Source organism: Colletotrichum orchidophilum (genome assembly GCF_001831195.1).
Source record: "Colletotrichum orchidophilum strain IMI 309357 chromosome Unknown Scaffold_186.1, whole genome shotgun sequence".
Classification (NCBI taxonomy): domain Eukaryota; kingdom Fungi; phylum Ascomycota; class Sordariomycetes; order Glomerellales; family Glomerellaceae; genus Colletotrichum; species Colletotrichum orchidophilum.
The window spans coordinates 41,694-58,928 of NW_019173141.1; the positions used below are offsets into that span (position 1 = coordinate 41,694).

The 17,235-nt window shown below is 48.3% G+C and overlaps 7 protein-coding genes across 7 annotated transcripts; 4 read left to right on the forward strand and 3 right to left on the reverse strand.

Moving 5' to 3' along the window:
* Window positions 1-1,403: 1,403 nt before the first annotated feature.
* Window positions 1,404-3,537, reverse strand: CORC01_13262 (uncharacterized protein; the record flags this gene model as incomplete). Its single annotated transcript, XM_022624879.1, has 8 exons — window positions 1,404-1,910; window positions 1,958-2,016; window positions 2,080-2,373; window positions 2,433-2,666; window positions 2,733-2,854; window positions 2,917-3,026; window positions 3,100-3,222; window positions 3,277-3,537. The coding sequence occupies 8 exons, from the start codon at window positions 3,535-3,537 to the stop codon at window positions 1,404-1,406; spliced, it is 1,710 nt and encodes a 569-aa protein (XP_022468616.1).
* A 1,023-nt stretch (window positions 3,538-4,560) lies between these two features.
* Window positions 4,561-5,709, forward strand: CORC01_13263 (phytanoyl-CoA dioxygenase; the record flags this gene model as incomplete). Its single annotated transcript, XM_022624880.1, has 3 exons — window positions 4,561-4,765; window positions 4,857-5,232; window positions 5,358-5,709. The coding sequence occupies 3 exons, from the start codon at window positions 4,561-4,563 to the stop codon at window positions 5,707-5,709; spliced, it is 933 nt and encodes a 310-aa protein (XP_022468617.1).
* A 1,147-nt stretch (window positions 5,710-6,856) lies between these two features.
* Window positions 6,857-8,044, forward strand: CORC01_13264 (C6 zinc finger protein; the record flags this gene model as incomplete). Its single annotated transcript, XM_022624881.1, has 4 exons — window positions 6,857-7,004; window positions 7,085-7,375; window positions 7,457-7,764; window positions 8,021-8,044. 4 exons carry the CDS (start codon window positions 6,857-6,859, stop codon window positions 8,042-8,044), a joined length of 771 nt encoding a protein of 256 aa, XP_022468618.1.
* A 148-nt stretch (window positions 8,045-8,192) lies between these two features.
* Window positions 8,193-8,767, forward strand: CORC01_13265 (C6 zinc finger protein; the record flags this gene model as incomplete). The annotated part of the gene is made up of 2 exons (XM_022624882.1): window positions 8,193-8,663; window positions 8,720-8,767. The coding sequence occupies 2 exons, from the start codon at window positions 8,193-8,195 to the stop codon at window positions 8,765-8,767; spliced, it is 519 nt and encodes a 172-aa protein (XP_022468619.1).
* Window positions 8,768-9,228: 461 nt separating this feature from the next.
* Window positions 9,229-10,222, reverse strand: CORC01_13266 (uncharacterized protein; the record flags this gene model as incomplete). Its single annotated transcript, XM_022624883.1, has 4 exons — window positions 9,229-9,413; window positions 9,473-9,771; window positions 9,852-10,088; window positions 10,161-10,222. The coding sequence occupies 4 exons, from the start codon at window positions 10,220-10,222 to the stop codon at window positions 9,229-9,231; spliced, it is 783 nt and encodes a 260-aa protein (XP_022468620.1).
* A 722-nt stretch (window positions 10,223-10,944) lies between these two features.
* CORC01_13267 (primary-amine oxidase) lies at window positions 10,945-12,963 on the forward strand (the record flags this gene model as incomplete). Its single annotated transcript, XM_022624884.1, has 3 exons — window positions 10,945-11,330; window positions 11,392-12,824; window positions 12,911-12,963. The coding sequence occupies 3 exons, from the start codon at window positions 10,945-10,947 to the stop codon at window positions 12,961-12,963; spliced, it is 1,872 nt and encodes a 623-aa protein (XP_022468621.1).
* Window positions 12,964-13,826: 863 nt separating this feature from the next.
* On the reverse strand, window positions 13,827-16,839 carry CORC01_13268 (uncharacterized protein; the record flags this gene model as incomplete). The annotated part of the gene is made up of 4 exons (XM_022624885.1): window positions 13,827-14,091; window positions 16,247-16,284; window positions 16,357-16,422; window positions 16,483-16,839. 4 exons carry the CDS (start codon window positions 16,837-16,839, stop codon window positions 13,827-13,829), a joined length of 726 nt encoding a protein of 241 aa, XP_022468622.1.
* Between the last annotated feature and the right edge of the window lie 396 nt (window positions 16,840-17,235).

Consider the following 17,235-nt stretch of genomic DNA (forward strand, 5'->3'; position numbering starts at 1 on the left):
AAAGCAACTTCGTTATCTCGGAAAGGCTCCGCTGCCCCTGTGTCAACGTAGGGTGACGGCAAGTCAGAAAGGTCCATGGCTCGACCGAGTGCCACGTAAGGGCTCACGCCGTCGATGCCCATCTTCCCTCCCAAAATACTCAACCACGCATATCTACCCCAAGATGTGCAGAAGCCGCGTGCGTTTTAGAATTGGTATGCTGAGGCTGTTCTCATCAGATTATCGAGCACTGGACATACGAGAAGCTGAGCACAAAGCGCCGGTCCGATCCGATCACGAGCGAGCAGTGCTATCCCAGCTGCGAGGCCCTTACCTGCCGATACACTCGCATCCATGAGGCGGTTCGGATCAAGGTCAAACCCATTGAAGTGGCCAGCGACCTAAACAAGAGAAGCATAGTAGTACTCCGCATTTGCTGACCCAAGTTGTCCTGGCGCCAAGCGATATTCGACACTGAAAACGACAGCGTCGACGGTCCTTCACGGCGTCGGGACAAGCAGCCAGATCGAAGTAAGGCGTGACCCTGACCATGCCGCCGCCGTGATAGAAGATAATACCTGGTTTCAATTCGTCGGGCTGCGTTAATAGTCTTTGGACGCAACACAATGACTGGCATGTCGCTCAACGGTTAAGGAACCCAGACTTCGTCAACTCGAATGGCTGGGTCTGACCAAATAGCATCGATGTGTGTTTATTGACCTGTTGTCTTGGCAAATTAGAAGGAGCTGTTCAAGAGTGGACGGAAAGGGTAGCCGTTGCTCACGAGGAAACGTTTCCAGCAATTCAGGATCGCAGGGGAGAGAATGGGAGGCGATTTGACTCGTTTAAGAAGTGATAATGCTGACATCTAATCAAGGCCGATCTTCGAAAGATAGATTGAGGTGATTTATTGGGGAACATAGACCTTGAGTCTGTTGTTGTTGACCTCCAGGCGATTGGAGATCAGTGAGTCGTAAGTGTCGTGTAGAAATGGATACTCTTCGTAAACCCGGCCTTATCTCGTTGGTTTAACAAATCGGACAATCACCTCAATTCTGGACTTATAAATCAAGATCTAGGTCGACTTAAGCACGTGTATTCGCGCTCTCTCCGCGCTGGCTTTCAAGGGCTCGCAGAGGACACCTCCTCTTCCTTGCAGACAGACACTCCAACTTCATGTGGGTCTCCCGGCTCTTCCAGGTCTGTTCCATAGTGAACCATCTTACCACAGCTATCATGCCCGCTGATGATGCATATAAAGGACCGTTATGGGCACGATTCATTGCCAATTTGAGATTATGTTTCAATTGAGAGTGATTCCAGCTTGCTCGACTATCGTTGTCGATAGTAGCATCTGGCGTGCTACCTAATGATAAGGATTCGTCCAGCCAGCGAAACCAATGCTGAAAGAAGTTCGTACCTCCTTAATCTCTGTGTCCTTCTGTCGCCGTCCCTGCGGAATTCAAAGCCTTGATCATATCCCAGTCAATGTTCGGCCCTTTGAAATTTTTGCGTCCATCCAAAACCCAGAACAGAAGCACAATGCTTAGGAGGCCAACCAAAACAACACTGGTATAGTTCATGGATCCAGCTGTCACCGGCAAGATTGGTGGCATGCAAATGAATGCTCCCAGAACTACAATCCACAGAACAGAAAACATATTGCAAATATACCCAAACCAGCCCAAGTTGAGATAGCGAGGTGGAAGAGAGTTGTTCCGGCCCTGAACTAGAAGAATTCCTTGCGGTACCACGTAAGTGATATTCAGGAAGAGAACTGCCGAAGTAACAATAGAGTTGAAAGCTGTCGTTGAAGCCAAATATAACAACCCGTAAAGACAGGCAAAAGTGTAGGACGCGATGGTTGCCCTCAGAGGCAGCTTCCGCTTTTCGTCAATCTTTGAGAAATACCCTGAGAAGGGTACTCCGTACTGGAAAGTTAATCAGTCATTGCCGCTGGAGTTAGGAGAAGACCTACATCACGAGCAAATGCCCATGCTAGCCGGCCACCGGTTACCCATTGAGATGGAATGCAGACTAAAATGAGTTAAATCTAGACCGGCATTGGTAGGTTAGAGGACCAATAAGCTTGAAACAGACCTAGATATATAAGCAAAATGTAGGCGAAAAGGAATAGAGTAACATCGTCGTTACCAGTCCTGGTAAAATTCATCAGATGTTGTTCCCTGATGTAGGACCAGGGAGGAACTGACGCTTGATTGATCAGCTCCAAGCTTGGGAGTCGGGCCGAAGTGACGGCGTTCAGGTCAGTCATGAAGAACATCAATGCTAAAAACAATGGAAAGGCTGTGCCTAATCCAATGAGAATGGTAAGCATCATGACCTGAGGAACTCTCCGCCCAGGTTGTGATGTCTCTTCGCTGATATGGATCGCTTTTTCGAGATTAGCAAGGGCGTATACTTGACCAAACATCCACAAAATGGCTACATACCCCCATCTGTCCCACCGAAAGCGTACATGGCATTGGTAATTCCTAGGATCCAGGCAACGCTTGGTGACCAACCGCTAGACCCGAGTCCAGAATGCACGATGAACGATGCGGGCATAGTGTGTTTATGCATGCCTGCGCTTACAAGTAGAACGATAAAGAAGCCGATTAAGGAGGAATAGAGCGATGTTTGAACGATCAAGGTAATTCTCTTCGACGAGAAGACCACCGGAAGCACTTTGAGTTGTTTGTCAGTATCGGGTGCCTCAAGAATGAATTAGAGACAGAAAAAAAGGGCCTCACTTGTTATGGTTGCCGTTGCACAATAAATAAGATAGATCTGCCACTGAGTCCCTTCGAAAGCTGGATGCCAGAAGCCAATCATGCCTGACAAGGTGGCTGCGAACAGAGATGTCCCAGAGCACCTATCAGTCGTGACATCAGCTTTGTCAGGGCCAAATGAAGAAATAACTAAAAGTGAACTGACGTGACTATCCACCAAGCCAGTGTTGACATCCATCCAACCAAATATCCCGTGAATCGTCTCGTGTTCGCAGGTGCCATGATATAGCAGAAATGGTATTGACCACCGCTTGACTGGAATCGCAGGATGATTAGTCTAACGCCAATTTGTGTGCTTGAGGGGCGTATGATGCCGCATCCGACTCACAGGAAAGGCCGAAGCAATTTCACTCAGACCAAGTGAGATGATGAACTGGGCCACGAAGGCAGCCAAGAGACCGAACAAGCAAGATTGTGGCCCTCCGTAAACCAGATTTTGTCCGAAGTTGCTCTGCCATAGTTAGCAGTTGGTTAGGTTTTCTCATAAAGATGTTGAACAACGTACTAGGTATCCAACCCATGAGTTGGTTATGGAGAATCCCAGACCCAGAGCTGACATCCAGCTGAACTGGCGCTGCATGGCCGATTCATGGCCATTGGCTCTAAGAATGACATCGTCAAGGTCGATTGGGCCACCGAATGTGCCATTGGCGATACTGCCTTGGTCTTGTGATGTGAAGGGGCGAAGGGAAGTTTTGGTATCCGTCGCTGGTTTGGTGAGATCTTTCTCTAAAATCACAAATGCCTCGGGATGGGCGGCATCCATTCTGCTGCGGTATACAGATCGAAAATTTCGGAACGGGCTCTATCTTCAATGATCACACGGAAAAGCAGAACAGACCTGGGGTCTTTGCTATTATCCGCCGAATTTGCAATCATATTCTAAGGTTTTATACTGTTAATGGTATTTGCCATGTGAATACCACACTTTTCATGTTACAATGGAACAGTGACATCCCGCCTATCTCGATCCAGCTAAAATTCTTATCTGGAGTCCAGTAGTAGAAGATGGTGTCACTCATTGCATGGATGCGGAGGTGCGTTATCAAGGCGAATGGCGACGTGAACATACTCGCAATATCTTCAGGCAGCCGGCCGCCCGAAACGTTTGCCCAAACCCCGCATTGTGGCCCATCCCCGGATTCTCAATTTCCAACGGAGCGCGTATTGGCTTGATGCAGGTTGCGTATACCGCAACATTGCATCAGAGCCTTGGCGGCCATTTTGACCGGGTTGCTAGATGTGGTATCAAAGTGCGCTAGGTTACTATCATCATGTGGCATACAAATCGCCACGTTGACCCATCCTCGACAGCAAAAGTTGCAGTTTGCAAAGTCGGACGATGTTTGTCCTCTGTTCACCGGACCATGCGGACCTAGACCGGAGGTGTTGGATGCATCCAAGCCATGCATGAAAAGCGGACTGCTTATGGCTAATCTCATATGGACCCCACCCACTTCACGTCAGTGTGTTCTTGTTCCGTTTTGGGAAACATTCTCAACTACCGTACTCCAGATAAGGCATAAACTTCGCCCATCAACTTACTAGGTACTGTGCGGAGCAAGTAGCAAGCATAGCCCTGTGGCGACTATAACCCTACCTTACATGTCCAAGTAGCGTACGGACATGACATCGTGGGCGACACAGTCAACTTTATCAACCAATTTCTTGTTGCAAGTTCTCTGTGACCAAGGGCACACGCCTAGTGCATCCAATTTACCCTCTTCTCGAGCTACGGATCGTTTTTAGAGATTGATTTGAGCCACCCCAGTTTTGACTCACCTTCAGAATGTCCAACGTTAGTACGGAGTACAGTCCCGAGGTCCAGAAGGTCTCCGCAGACACTCCAGTGGACGACATCATTTACCTTCTCAAGCGTGACGGTGGCGTCTTTGTTAAAAGCCTCATTCCTGTCGCCGATGTCGACCGGGCTCATGAAGAATGTCGTGAGCGTCTTGAGAATGATGTGGAATGGAACGGCTCGTTCTTCCCAAGTACGTTTCGCCACGCCAGAGACTAATAATGATAGCCTGTTAAACTGGCTCGATCTGCTCTGCAAAGTGTGCTGATATAACTTTCTCACAGAGGAAACCCAGCGGGCGCCAGCCTTGTTGGCTCTTAGCCCAACGTATGCCAAAACGCAAGTCATGAACCCAGTTTACCAAAAGGTTTGTGAGCACTTTTTGACCACTCGAAACTGGTTCTGGTGGGGAAATGAGAAAAAGGAATCGGTATCGAAGCCATATGTTCATTCATGTACTGCTATGAGCATTGGGCCTGGTGGCAAAGCCCAGCCCTTGCACCGAGACGACTACATCAGCCATAACTATCACCAAGAAGTGAGTGAATGGGATGATGAACGGGATAAGAACCGAGAGACTGCTATTGGGCTCTTCGTGGCTGGCTGCAAAGTCACCAAGGAGAATGGTGGGACACAGTTCATCCCACGAAGCCACCTGTGGTAAGTTACATCCCATTCTACCTCGCCAATGTGTGCGCGGGAAGACTGTTCTATCAAATCTCGTTGACTGTGCCTGACTTTCGACCTCAAAATCAAATTGAGCTAATGTTATACTTTTCTGAAAGGGGCACTGATAGACATATGCCACCCCGAGTAGAGGAGTGTATATACGCCGAGATGGAGAAGGGTGATGCCTTCATCATGTTGGCCTCCGCGTTCCATGCCGGAGGTCACAACACAACAAAGGATGAGAGACGACTGGTGTTTGCAACATTCTCGATTCGAGGATATCTGCGACAGGAGGAGAACCAATTCTTGTCCGTGCCTCAGGAGACCGCTCAAAAGTTGGACCAACCCATTCAGGAATTCATGGGTTATTCGATGAGCGACCCGGCTTGTGGGTACGTTGACCAGATGGATCCAATCTTTGTACTCCGCCCCGAGTTGAAGGGTGACGGGCGTCCATCGGACTTCTAAGGTTGAAGGAGTGAATTGCAGTCGATTGGTACTTCTAATGGGAATTGGAAGCCTGGTTAGAATGATTGGACTGAAGGGTTTTTGGGCCTAGTCTGAATTTGGTGCTGCAACAGTGTAAGCACGTTGCTTAAGAACATGAAACTTGATATGATAAATTGTAAAAGTAAGGGAACAATAATGGTGCACCGCGGAAAACCCATCGTTTGTCGGTCTCAAGTGCTAAAGCGTTAGACTTGGTGTTTGAACAAGTGTTTGTCCTGATGCTCACTCATTGCTTGCATTTTCCGCGCTGTAGACGTCCGAAGATAGGACCCAAACAACAATTATCCCGCATTTAAACTTTTGAAATCTTGTTGATTGCCGCTTGGAACTTTTCCCTAGATGCTTCGACCAGCTTCATTATCCTAATGTTTACAACAATGAGTACGTCAGCGGCAAGTCCGCACGATTCAAAAACATCTTGAGGGGCAAAGACTTCCAGAAGTCTAACGTAGCCAAAGCTTCCCTGGAAAAGGTCGCGGGGAAAACAACGGGAAAAAAGCTAGGGAAGATCGTGGCTTGACTGATCATCAACGCCTCAATCCGTAGGGTGGCCTGACTGGTGGTCTGAGGCGCCAGGCTGGGGATAACACGCTGTCCAAATGCTAACGGTTTGCCGCCTCTAAGTAAGGTGGCTGTCACCGAGTCTCCGGCCCGGAATCAGATTCCTTTGCCATGACTCCACTAAGGAAGGCTGCTTACGATGCGCTGATTACGCTTAGCTACGTGCCCCTCCTCCCTACCTTAGCTTGTCAGCTGTACATCGCCCAAGTATCTTTAGACTTGAGCAACCCAACACCAAGAGCTCTCTGCTCAATTATTCCATCTTCCACTTGCTCCCAACCCTTGGTCGCGTAGCTGTGTGCGAAAATGGTGATCGTTCTCCACGAGGATTAAACCCGCGAAATACGGATGCAAAATGCGCGCCAACATCGCTATGGCGAGGGGCTCAAAAGCTGTCAGAAAAGGTCAGCCCATTTTCCCCTCTTCCTGCTCGGGACCTTTTACCAGAAATTGCACTACAAACCACTGAGTCCCTGCCCGAGTCTTATTGAGCCAAATTGGGAACAAGTCTCAGCTGCTTCACCACCAAGACACACTGTCACTCATGTCCTTACAGCGTGCCATCTGTTTCCCGATGTGCTTCAACTTGAACTTCAACGTCGCCTCTGACTATCAACAGATCCAGCGTGCGGCACCTGTCGAAAGAAGTGCCGCAAATGTGACCGCGCGCGCCCTATCTGCAATCGATGCAAGTCCAAGGGTTTACATTGTGAGGGATACCCCCCTCGATTTCAATTCTGCGAATCAATACAGACACCCAATTCGAAACCAGCCGGCGATGAGCAAGATCCAGAAGAGAACCAACAGCGTGCCGAGCCCGACGTCCTACCCACCAACGAGTTTACTCCGGCCCAGAATCAGCCTTCACCGGCACCGACTCAGACTTCACAGTCTTCTGATCACCCAAGCCAGGGTCGCCGCTTGCTTCAGACTTTGCCACAAGACGCGTCTCCAGCTTCGTCTCAGGATCGATCCCTTGGCGCCCCGTCGCCGGCAACTATCATCGGGTATCCTGTCGACGATCTTCTTCTCACAGGCAATAGCCAAAAATTGCTTGTTTACTGTAAGTTGGTCATGGGGCCATTCATAATCTCCATGTCCTCTCGGCCGGTGTGACATCATAGCCTCTGACGACCAGACGCAGTTGACAGTGAACTGAGCCCTCATTTGACAATTGTAATTGATGGCCTGGATAACCCATTCCGCGTCCACATCTTACCGTTGGCCTACTACCATACGGGTGTTCTCAATGCAGTTCTGGGGCTTACCTCGTGCCATCTGCACTTATCACCGTCGGGGGCCAACCAGGTTGACATGGCCACTGCTCTGCAACATCGTGTTGCTGCGTTGAATGGTCTTAGCTCGCTCTTAATCAAAGAGGAGATTTATGGACTTACAGAGGCCGAAGATGAGGCTGTTCTAGCCATCATCTTTCTGCTGGTTCTTCACGATGTAAGGTTCATCTCAAGCCTTTTCATGAGACAAGTCCGGTTGGCTAAGCAATGACACGCGCAGATTTGCGAGTTGGGAATATCTGCCCATGCCGTTCATCTAAATGGTGTCTCATTCCTCTGCGGAAGAATTGCGTCCCATTCGGCAGGGATGGAGCGGTCTGCAGCAACCATATTCTTCCTGTCTGCGTTGTCATGGCAAGTTGAATCCGCATTATCGCTTCCGATAACTCACTAATAGCGACTGTGATGATCAGGCTGGACGTCCTGAGAGGCTTTAGTGGTGCTGAAAAGCTCACGTACTCTGAAGATGTCCGCCAATGTGTTGCAAGCATTACCAGCCCACATGCAGCCCTGCACACTTTAGTTGGCTGTCCCGCAGTAATATTCCTTAGGATTGGGGACGTGATAGCATCAGCTAAGCATCATATGCAAGGCAGACTATCTACCATCAATTTCCAGACCATTTTGGACGAGGCAGAGACCTTCTTCCGGGGCCTCGATCTAGATGCTATCCAATATCCCACACCACATTCCGAATGGAGACAACTTGCGGAGGCCTACCGGCATGCTTGTCTGCTGAGGACCATACGATGGCCTAACACATTCGCCATCTCCTGTGAGGACTCGAGAATTAAATCATCAGTATCGGCGATTTTGGATTGCTGTGCAAATGTTGCGATGGGATCACCATTTTACAAGCGGTTATTATTCCCTCTCTTTCTCGCAGCAACCGAGACCTCTGAAAGTCATCAAATACATTATGCTAGTCTTTGTATCGAAAACATTCGGCGTTCCACGGGATTTCAACATAAAGCCATGATGGAAGTTCTTGACGGGGTATGGGAGGAAAGAAGACTGAAGACTCGAGGATGGACCAATGTTCCCTGGATGGAATTTGTAAGGCCAACCTGCAGCGTTGTTGGATTCGAGACATTGTACTAACTTACCTACAGACTTGCTCTGAGAGTATTCAGCAACAACATGCCTACCTTTTCTTCTAAAGCAACTTGTACTGGCGCAGATGGATCAGAGTATAAACTAAGGGTAATGGATGATATTATGAGGTAAATGATCACCAATTCCAGGCATTTCTGTTCTGGACTTTCAAAATTGCGGCGTGGAAATATACCGTCGCAAGTAGCCCTCTCGGTTCTAAGACCTATTGTCTCACCCTATATAGTAGATAATAGACACAATGCATTTCGCTCCTTTCCTCGTATGAAGGCATCTGTAGACGAAACGATGAACCGAAATTTCGGGCCGCATAGCTTGCTAAGCTACAGGATAGCAGGCGGCGGCGTGGTTGTAGGCTACAATTGGAATACCTAGCCACCTTGCGCCAATGTCGGAGAGTCGCTCTGATAGATCAACACTAGTCGAAACGACGTGCCATGCAGTCTCGCCTTCAGTTTGATACCTGTAAACGCATTGCAAGATCTCATGTAAAAAGTGTACCTCTAGCCTAGTTGTACAATCCCCCATTTGCACAAAGGACGGAACCGGTAGTCCAAGCAGCATCGCTGCTACACAAGAATGCAACGAGAGGTGCAACATCATCCACTTCTCCGATTCTCGCCGCAGCTGGTGTAGACTCAATCAAGGGCTCCATGTCTTTTCTGAATTGGTCGTCGCTTTCGTTCCACTGGTCTAAATCACAAGTCAAGTTAGTCTTACTGCCAAGCCAATGCTGAATGCAAGATGCCTACCAGTGGCCACCGGGCCAGGATTGACGCAGTTGACGGTAATGCCATGTTTCTGACCAAGCTCTTTGGCCCAAACACGCGCAAGTGCCTCATCGGCTGCTTTCGTGGCAGCGTATACAGTTTGTCCAGCGACCCCGAGCCGAGCAGCTGCAGACGAAACAAAGACTATCCGACCGCCCTGGGGGATGTGCGGCACGGCAGCTTTGGTTAGGAAAATCGGTCCTTTGACATTTGTATCAAAATGGGTAAGGTACAAGTCTTCGGTGACTTCATCGAGATTGGCGTCAACACCCAAAGCCGCGCTGCGAGTGAAGTTGAACGAATTAGAATCGAGTGCTCGCCGGCCGTAATCGCGCAGAAGAAGCCACGACCGGGAACTGACTTATGGACCAAAATCTCAATTTTTCCGCTTCCGCTAAAGTTCAGCGTAGCATGAACTAGTTTAGAAATATCAGAAGGCTTTCCGATATCTGCCTGGAAAGCAAGGGCATTCGATCCGTGTTGCTGTATATCCTTGACTATGTCTTGGGCGCGCTGGTGACTGTTTTCTGTCACGTAGTTCACAACGACGTTGGCGCCTCGTCTCCCAAGTTGCTTTGCGATCGCGGCGCCAATACCTCTGCAAAATGACGAGTGTTAATCAAGTGTATCTAGCGAAGAAATAGACTGACTATGGAAGCACATTACTTACCGTGAGGCGCCGGTGACAATGGCTGTCTTGCCAGTAAGATCAACCCCATTGAAGTCAGGCATCGTCAGAATAAAATTGCTGCGAAGTAATGTACGTGTTGACAGAAATGGGCCCAAATTGAGTGCGGCTATCTAGCGAAGAAAATTTTGGGAAGTTGTAGAAGATATCTCCATCTCTAGGTTCTGTCCTTTATTAGATCGATTGTGGTCGCTGTGTAAATATTAGCTGGCATTGACTCGAGGTGGCCAAGTTATCTACCCCGCGTCTTGCAGTATTCCTTCGGATTGCTCACGCGGGCTCCATTTTGAATAGCTCAGCTGGCAGTTCTTCCTATCTAGGCCAACAGATACGCCTACATAGCCAGCAGCTAGCTGAGTTATTTTTTGCACGGCATTTTCCAAAGTGAATGATATTTCGTTTGGTTGGTGTAGATTCACTCATACGGTGACGTGCATAGATCCATCTTGTCCCCGTGTTTACGAAGTACATTGAAATACATGCATGGAGACGAGGCGCTGCCCCTCTTTCCTTTTTGGGAGACAGCGACCAGCTGCTGGAAATATGTCCTTTTCGGGAACGTGTAAGTCCTCAACACGGATCAAACGATTCCAACCTTCCAAGTTGTTGTCTTTGGTAACACCCAACCTCTTGCCCGAAGCAAATAGCGAGATTCACTCTAGGAAACAACGCAGTATTTGAATCTCGCATCGCCGCCAACTGGGATTATCAATTCTTCACTCTCAAACATTGCATATTACCTTCAGCGTCATTGAACTCTGTCACTATGGCCCAACACCCCCTTGATCCCCTTTCGGTCAACGAGGTGCACCAAGCAACCCGCGCTTTGTTGAAGGAACTGGAGTTACAGAGAGACCAGATCAGATTTAAAGTGGTCGATCTTGCTGAGCCTCCAAAAGACCAGACTTTGGATTATTTGCGGGAAAGCGGCCCTGTGCCTGATCGCAGAGCCAGGATTTATTATCAACGGAAGCACAAAGAGGTTATGAGCAGGGCAATTGTCAACATCACACGCGGAAATCTCGAGAAGACTGATGACTTACCGGATGCCCAGGGACCAGTGGATTGGGTTGAATATGAACTTATAACCACAGCTTGTAACGTTCATCCCGATGTCCTGGCCGAAGTTGACAAGCTTAAGATTCCCGAGGGGTGAGTCTCTGAATCCCCGAAAGGTCAAAGATTCTGAAAAGGCTGACACGACATGAATTAGAGCACGAATTCTCAATGACCCTTGGGCTTATGGCACCGATGATGCCAAGGAGAGACGCCGTCTTTTCCAATGCTACATGTATCTGGCCCTTGATGACGACGACGAAGCCAACCACTACTCTATTCCACTCCCACTAGCACCAATTTTCGATGCTCATACTCTTGAGCTTGTTGATCTTCAGAAACTACCTTTGGGGATCAATGACGAAATCGATGTCGAAACACGACCCTGGGTGCCGGTCAAGCCAGTCGAATACAGTGCAAACATTCTGGGTTCTGATAAACTCCGGAAAGATCTTAAACCATTACAAGTTGTTCAGCCAGAAGGTCCTTCATTCAATGTCAGCCACCGTACAGTTTCATGGCAGAAATGGCAATTCCAGCTTGGATGGTCTCTGCGCGAAGGCCCGGTCCTGCATTACATACGATACGATGGCCGGCCTCTGTTCTACCGTGTATCAATGAGTGAGATGACGGTGCCTTATGGCGATCCTCGAACTCCTTACCACAGAAAGCAAGCTTTCGACCTCGGCGACTCCGGCTTTGGTTTAACTTCCAACAGCTTGGCTCTTGGCTGTGACTGCTTGGGCCACATCGCCTACTTCGACGGCGTCCGAGTTTCAGCGACGGGAGATCCCATTATTATGTCGAATGTTGTCTGCATGCACGAAATAGACGATGGGATTGGCTGGAAACACTCAAACTTTCGCAACATGAAGTCTTCCGTGGTCCGAGACCGTAAGCTCGTTATTCAATGCACTTCCACAGTGGCTAACTATGAATACATCTTGGCCTTCGTTCTGGACCAAGCCGCGAATCTTCACATTGAAGTGCGAGCAACAGGCATTCTGTCCACCATGCCAATCCGTCCTGATCTCAAGGCATCGCCGTGGGGAACAGTCGTGGCACCGGGAGTCTTGGCGGTCAATCACCAACACCTCTTTTGTGTCCGAATAGATCCGATTCTCGACGGGGAGCGGAAGAATACAATCGTGTACGATGACTGTGTTCCTGTACGAGACGACCCAGAACTTGATCCTTACGGATGCGCATTTCGTCTCCAGACGACGCCAATTACATCACCTGGCGGCTACGACCTCGATCTGAACAAAGCTCGAACCTACAAAATCGTCAACCCATCTCGAGAAAACGAGGTATCGGGCAAGCTAGCTGGATACAAACTGCACGCTTCACCTAGCCAAATGCTGATGATGGGGCCCGGGACTCTCAATCATCGACGTGGAATCTTCGCGTCAAAACCAATCTGGGTCACTCGGTATCGGGACGACGAACTCTGGGCTGCTGGGGAGTTTACCAATCAAAGCCGAGAAGATACTGGTCTTGCGGAGTACGCCGCACGAACCGAGAATGTTGAGAGTGAAGATGTTGTTCTTTGGCACTCATTTGGTCTAACGCACGTCACACGCCCTGAAGGTACAAGAAAGCTATATTTCAGTCCCTGTTTCTGTTGAGGAACACTAACTTTATACCTAGATTTTCCTGTTATGCCAGTGGAGAAGTTGTCATGTACCCTGAAGCCAACGAGCTTCTTCAACCTCAACCCTTCCAATGATGTCCCTAGGTCCAACCAACACGATAACCAATCAAAGCTCCATTGTCAGAGTTCGGATGCTCCATTATGCTGCCAAGAGGAAGAAAAGTCACGTCTTTGATAGATCGCCCCGTTCCAGTGGACCAAAATGTACTATTCACTTGAATCTTGCCACAATAAATATCATACAATGGACGTGCGTCCTCAGGGCCATGTACAAGATCATTTCATTAGTGTCTTAGAAGTCTCATGATATAGATCCTTTAGGTATCTCCGGAAATGTTCTCTTACATGTCTTGAGCGAGTGCAAATAATCACATGGCAAATGATGCACCTAGTCTGTAATCTTTGGCGTTAAATTGTATAAGACCAAGCTGGCTAGTTCTTGATTGCACAACTAGCCCTTCTGAAGAGAATGCGACTAGATATCTGTCACAATAGTGTATATGGCATTAATTACTACCCGCCATCAACAGTGTCGGTTTTACGACAGTTATAAGTCTAGCTTTCCCGGTAGCCTAACTATACAAGTACAGCTTAATACAAGGACCCGTATCTAATTCCTCAGGTTTAAATCCTGCTGAAATAGGCGCATCGGGCCACCTAATAATAAGTAGAAGTGCCCCCAGTGGCCGCCCACAGAGGCTCAAAAGTGCTTACTATAGTACAGAACCCAACCCTCTACAGGGCCTAGGATCTAAAGGGGTTTGCCACAATGGTATATATGGCATTAATTGCTGCCCGCAATTAGCGACGTCGTTTTTGTGGCATAATATACTTTGGGATGTCCGGGTTCGTGTTTCAGAAAGCAAGTAGAAGACTGAGAGTAGTCAAGTAGAGGTTAGAAGCGTCCTCATAGCAAATGAAGTTCAATTCATCACCCATTATTGCTCATAAAGAGGGCCTTGGCCTTCAGCTGCGCAAGCAGCTTCATAGAACATTTCAATGGCGCCTAAAGCAATTCGAAGCTTCTGCATTGCTGAGGGGATTTCCGGCTCCATATTACGCGCAAGTTGAAGAGCGGTGTTGGTGGCAATCGAAACGGCGGCGAGGTCTCTGTTACCATATTTGTTCTCGCTCCAGAGCCGGAGAACATGTTCGCGATGCTGCCTGAGATTTTGAGGTACGCAGTGTATATGAATAGGGCTCCTGTGTCAGAGTCATCTTCCTCATCCAGAAATATTTTAAGAGTTTGAGCCTGGTGGTCAATGTCTGGGGTTGACAGGAAGCCCTCGGTAGGTTTGTAGACGTCCAACGTCGTAAACATATTTTTTGGTACGATCAGTATGCTTGGAACCGTCTATGAGGACTGTTTCAACCTCGCGGGCGGCGGTTTGCATAGCAGATGTGTCAAAGGCCTCTACCTGAGATTTGACGGCGTCGCGAACACGCTCGAGAACGGTGACAAATAAATCGTGTTCGTGTTCCCTTGGTAGTCCTTAAATCTCTAAATACCTCCCAACAAAGAGGGAAAGCACTTGCAAGTTGTCATGCCGCGGTCGAGGGCCGAAGTAAAAGAGTCTGTGACATTCAGGAATGGACAGCTTCCTCAGAGACGAAGTTGACCAGCGGCACGAAGCCCTTAATAATGATGACGGGTTTCGGTTTGGTCTCCTCTGGTGAATGGAATGGTCTGATGACCGGCTGTTTTTTCGGCTTCCTTCCAAACTTAACTTTCAACCTCCTAGACGTGAACATTGAATACGTAGCCTTGGTAGATGGCGGATTTAGGGGCTTCAAGTAGACAAAACTCATGGCGGTGGTGGCCAACTACGAAGCAACGACATCGGTGTCGCACTTGTATTGCTTGTAAGTTGAAAGAAAACCCGAAGAAAGCATGATGGGTGGCTATGAAACTGAGGACGACTATGAAACCAGCGAAAATACACCTAGTGAAGGATCAGAATGGTCTTTGATTCGGAAGCGGAAGCCTTAGATTGAAAAGATAGATAATAACCGAAAAAGCTATTTCAAGATACGACAATGAATTCAAGTACATGGTGGAGATAGGCAATCAATTGGCAGTAAGTCGAAGCTTTCGCCGCACACTCAGCAGTCCCTTGGCTGGAGCCAGCGGGTGGTCACATAATCCAGTGTATCCCGATAACAAAGAGCCCTTCTGTCGCTTACAGAGACTCTAAGTCACAAGCCATAGCAGGTACTATGGTTTATATTGCTCCGGGAAATTGACAGAAGCAGAGTTGAACTGTTGAGGGTTAGCCATGAACATTTGTTAGATACCAACTGATAATCAGAACCTACTACCAAATGCCTAGGTATTAGACGAGGATGTAAACCTGCGCCGTAGGGACAACCACAATATTCTGGCAAGTACTGTGGAACCTATGTAATTGCAAGCTGATCTGCAGCTGTCAAGCACCCATTAATTGTTATCCCCTTAGTTTACCGTAAGCAATTATGAATCTCTCAACCAAATTGATATATCGGGGAATGTATACTGGTGCTAAGCAATCTACATCTACATGGGTGTACCAAGCGCTTATTTCTCTAATTCTGTCTCAAAAAATCCAGCAACTGAAGTCGCCGTTCGGAAGACGAGGCTAACAGCGGATGTGGGTAATATTATCGAAAGCATCTGGTATGGTCATCAGGACACTGCATATAAATCAGCAGTTGCTATGTCTGTGGCTGCTGCGGTTGATTCTACTCTTATGCCCAACCGGGCGGCGTGGTCTCAACAGATGCTTTTGATTCTAGAAGAAATGAGCTCTCATGGAAGTAAAATTGCTAGAATGATTGTATCTAAACCAAGACAGCTAGATGGGTGTCATCATCTCTCTTGAAGAGCAGTTGAAGGAATCTCAAGCCAAGTTCACAGGCCGCAAGGTACTCTATCTACTGATGCCGCTGCATCGGATTCAACAACTCAGGTCCTGGACAAGACCTGATGATGGATGCCAAGCTTAGCACATACCTAATGATCGACATTGCTAATGCTCTGGATAGAGTTTGAGCTGGGAATTTCCCGCGACTGAATGGTAGGAGCCAGTGCCAGGCCAAGTAGGTCTAGGCGATATCTCACGTTTGCAGGGAAGAAAAGCAAGGCGGTTAGGGAGGCATTTGAAACAGGTTTTGCAAGCGGCAGGCTCTTTATGACTCATTTCCCACCTCAAGATGCCTCTGCTGGCGCACCAAGATGATCCACGAGGATCAAGATTCATTCCTCTTCCAAAGAGATGGCATTGGTCCTTCTTCTCCATAGAGCGGGTCCTTCATTGGGCGAGGGACTTTCTCACATCTTTCGCGTTTGTTGTTTGTTTCCTCGACAGAATCTAAAGCATACTCCATGTCGTAGGGCTCTTCTCTGGAGTTGAACCCTGTCTAAAACCTCGTCAGCTCCATCGCCGTGTGAAATCTGATTGGACGGAAAGTATAGATATATAGTGCTCTCACCAAGGCATAAAACCCAATAATCTCATAGTCATCCTCAATTTCCTTGACAAAGTGTGTCACTCCTGCCTATTTGGCGTCAACATCCAAATTGTAGATTGGATTTTGTGTCTAGCTTTGGGAGCTTACTGGCCATGCGAACACGTCTCCAGCACGGGCAACAAATTCGATACCCACAGGGTTGCCGATCTCATTAGTATCTGCATCCAAAGGGGACTTTCCAAGCACATATGTGCCACTCCCCTGTAAGACAGTATATGCCTCGTGTGTGGTTGAGTGATAATGAGGTTTAGCCGCGAGTGCCTCGTTGGCGATCTTCCAGTGACCTCCTTTGACCCACTCCGAAGTATTGATCGCTTCTAAAGCGCCTTCTACTGTTTTGTTCTCCAGCGCATTCCTATACACAACAACAGGGAGTGTCGAGTTAGGAGAATGAGGTGTGGGTGGGACGTGGAAGGTCTCTGGAGAAATTTGGGATGCTCTCATTTCGAGGGTAGAGGTTGTCTATGCAAGAGCGACGTTTTTGGCGACAGGACGTGCAGACTTATTAATGGAGTATGATAGTAGACAGTTTAATAATCTGTCTCCGCCACCTTCACGATATTTGTATCTGGGTGTAACAGAGGTCCAGCGGGGTCGACAATGGCAGTGTGTCATTACTATTCTGCATGCTTCGTGCCTCAAACAGGGGGACTGATGTCATGTGCGGGGGAGCTGCGGAACAGAGCCCTGTAAGGCACCTGACACTAGCCTAGTATTAGTATAGCGTCGTACGGAGTACTTGTTAAGTGTGACATTTCCCTAGTCACTTAGTGATGGTCACGTGATGTACGTGTCGGTCGCGTAATTACCGGCACATCCTTATTCCTCCCCTGTGGAGGG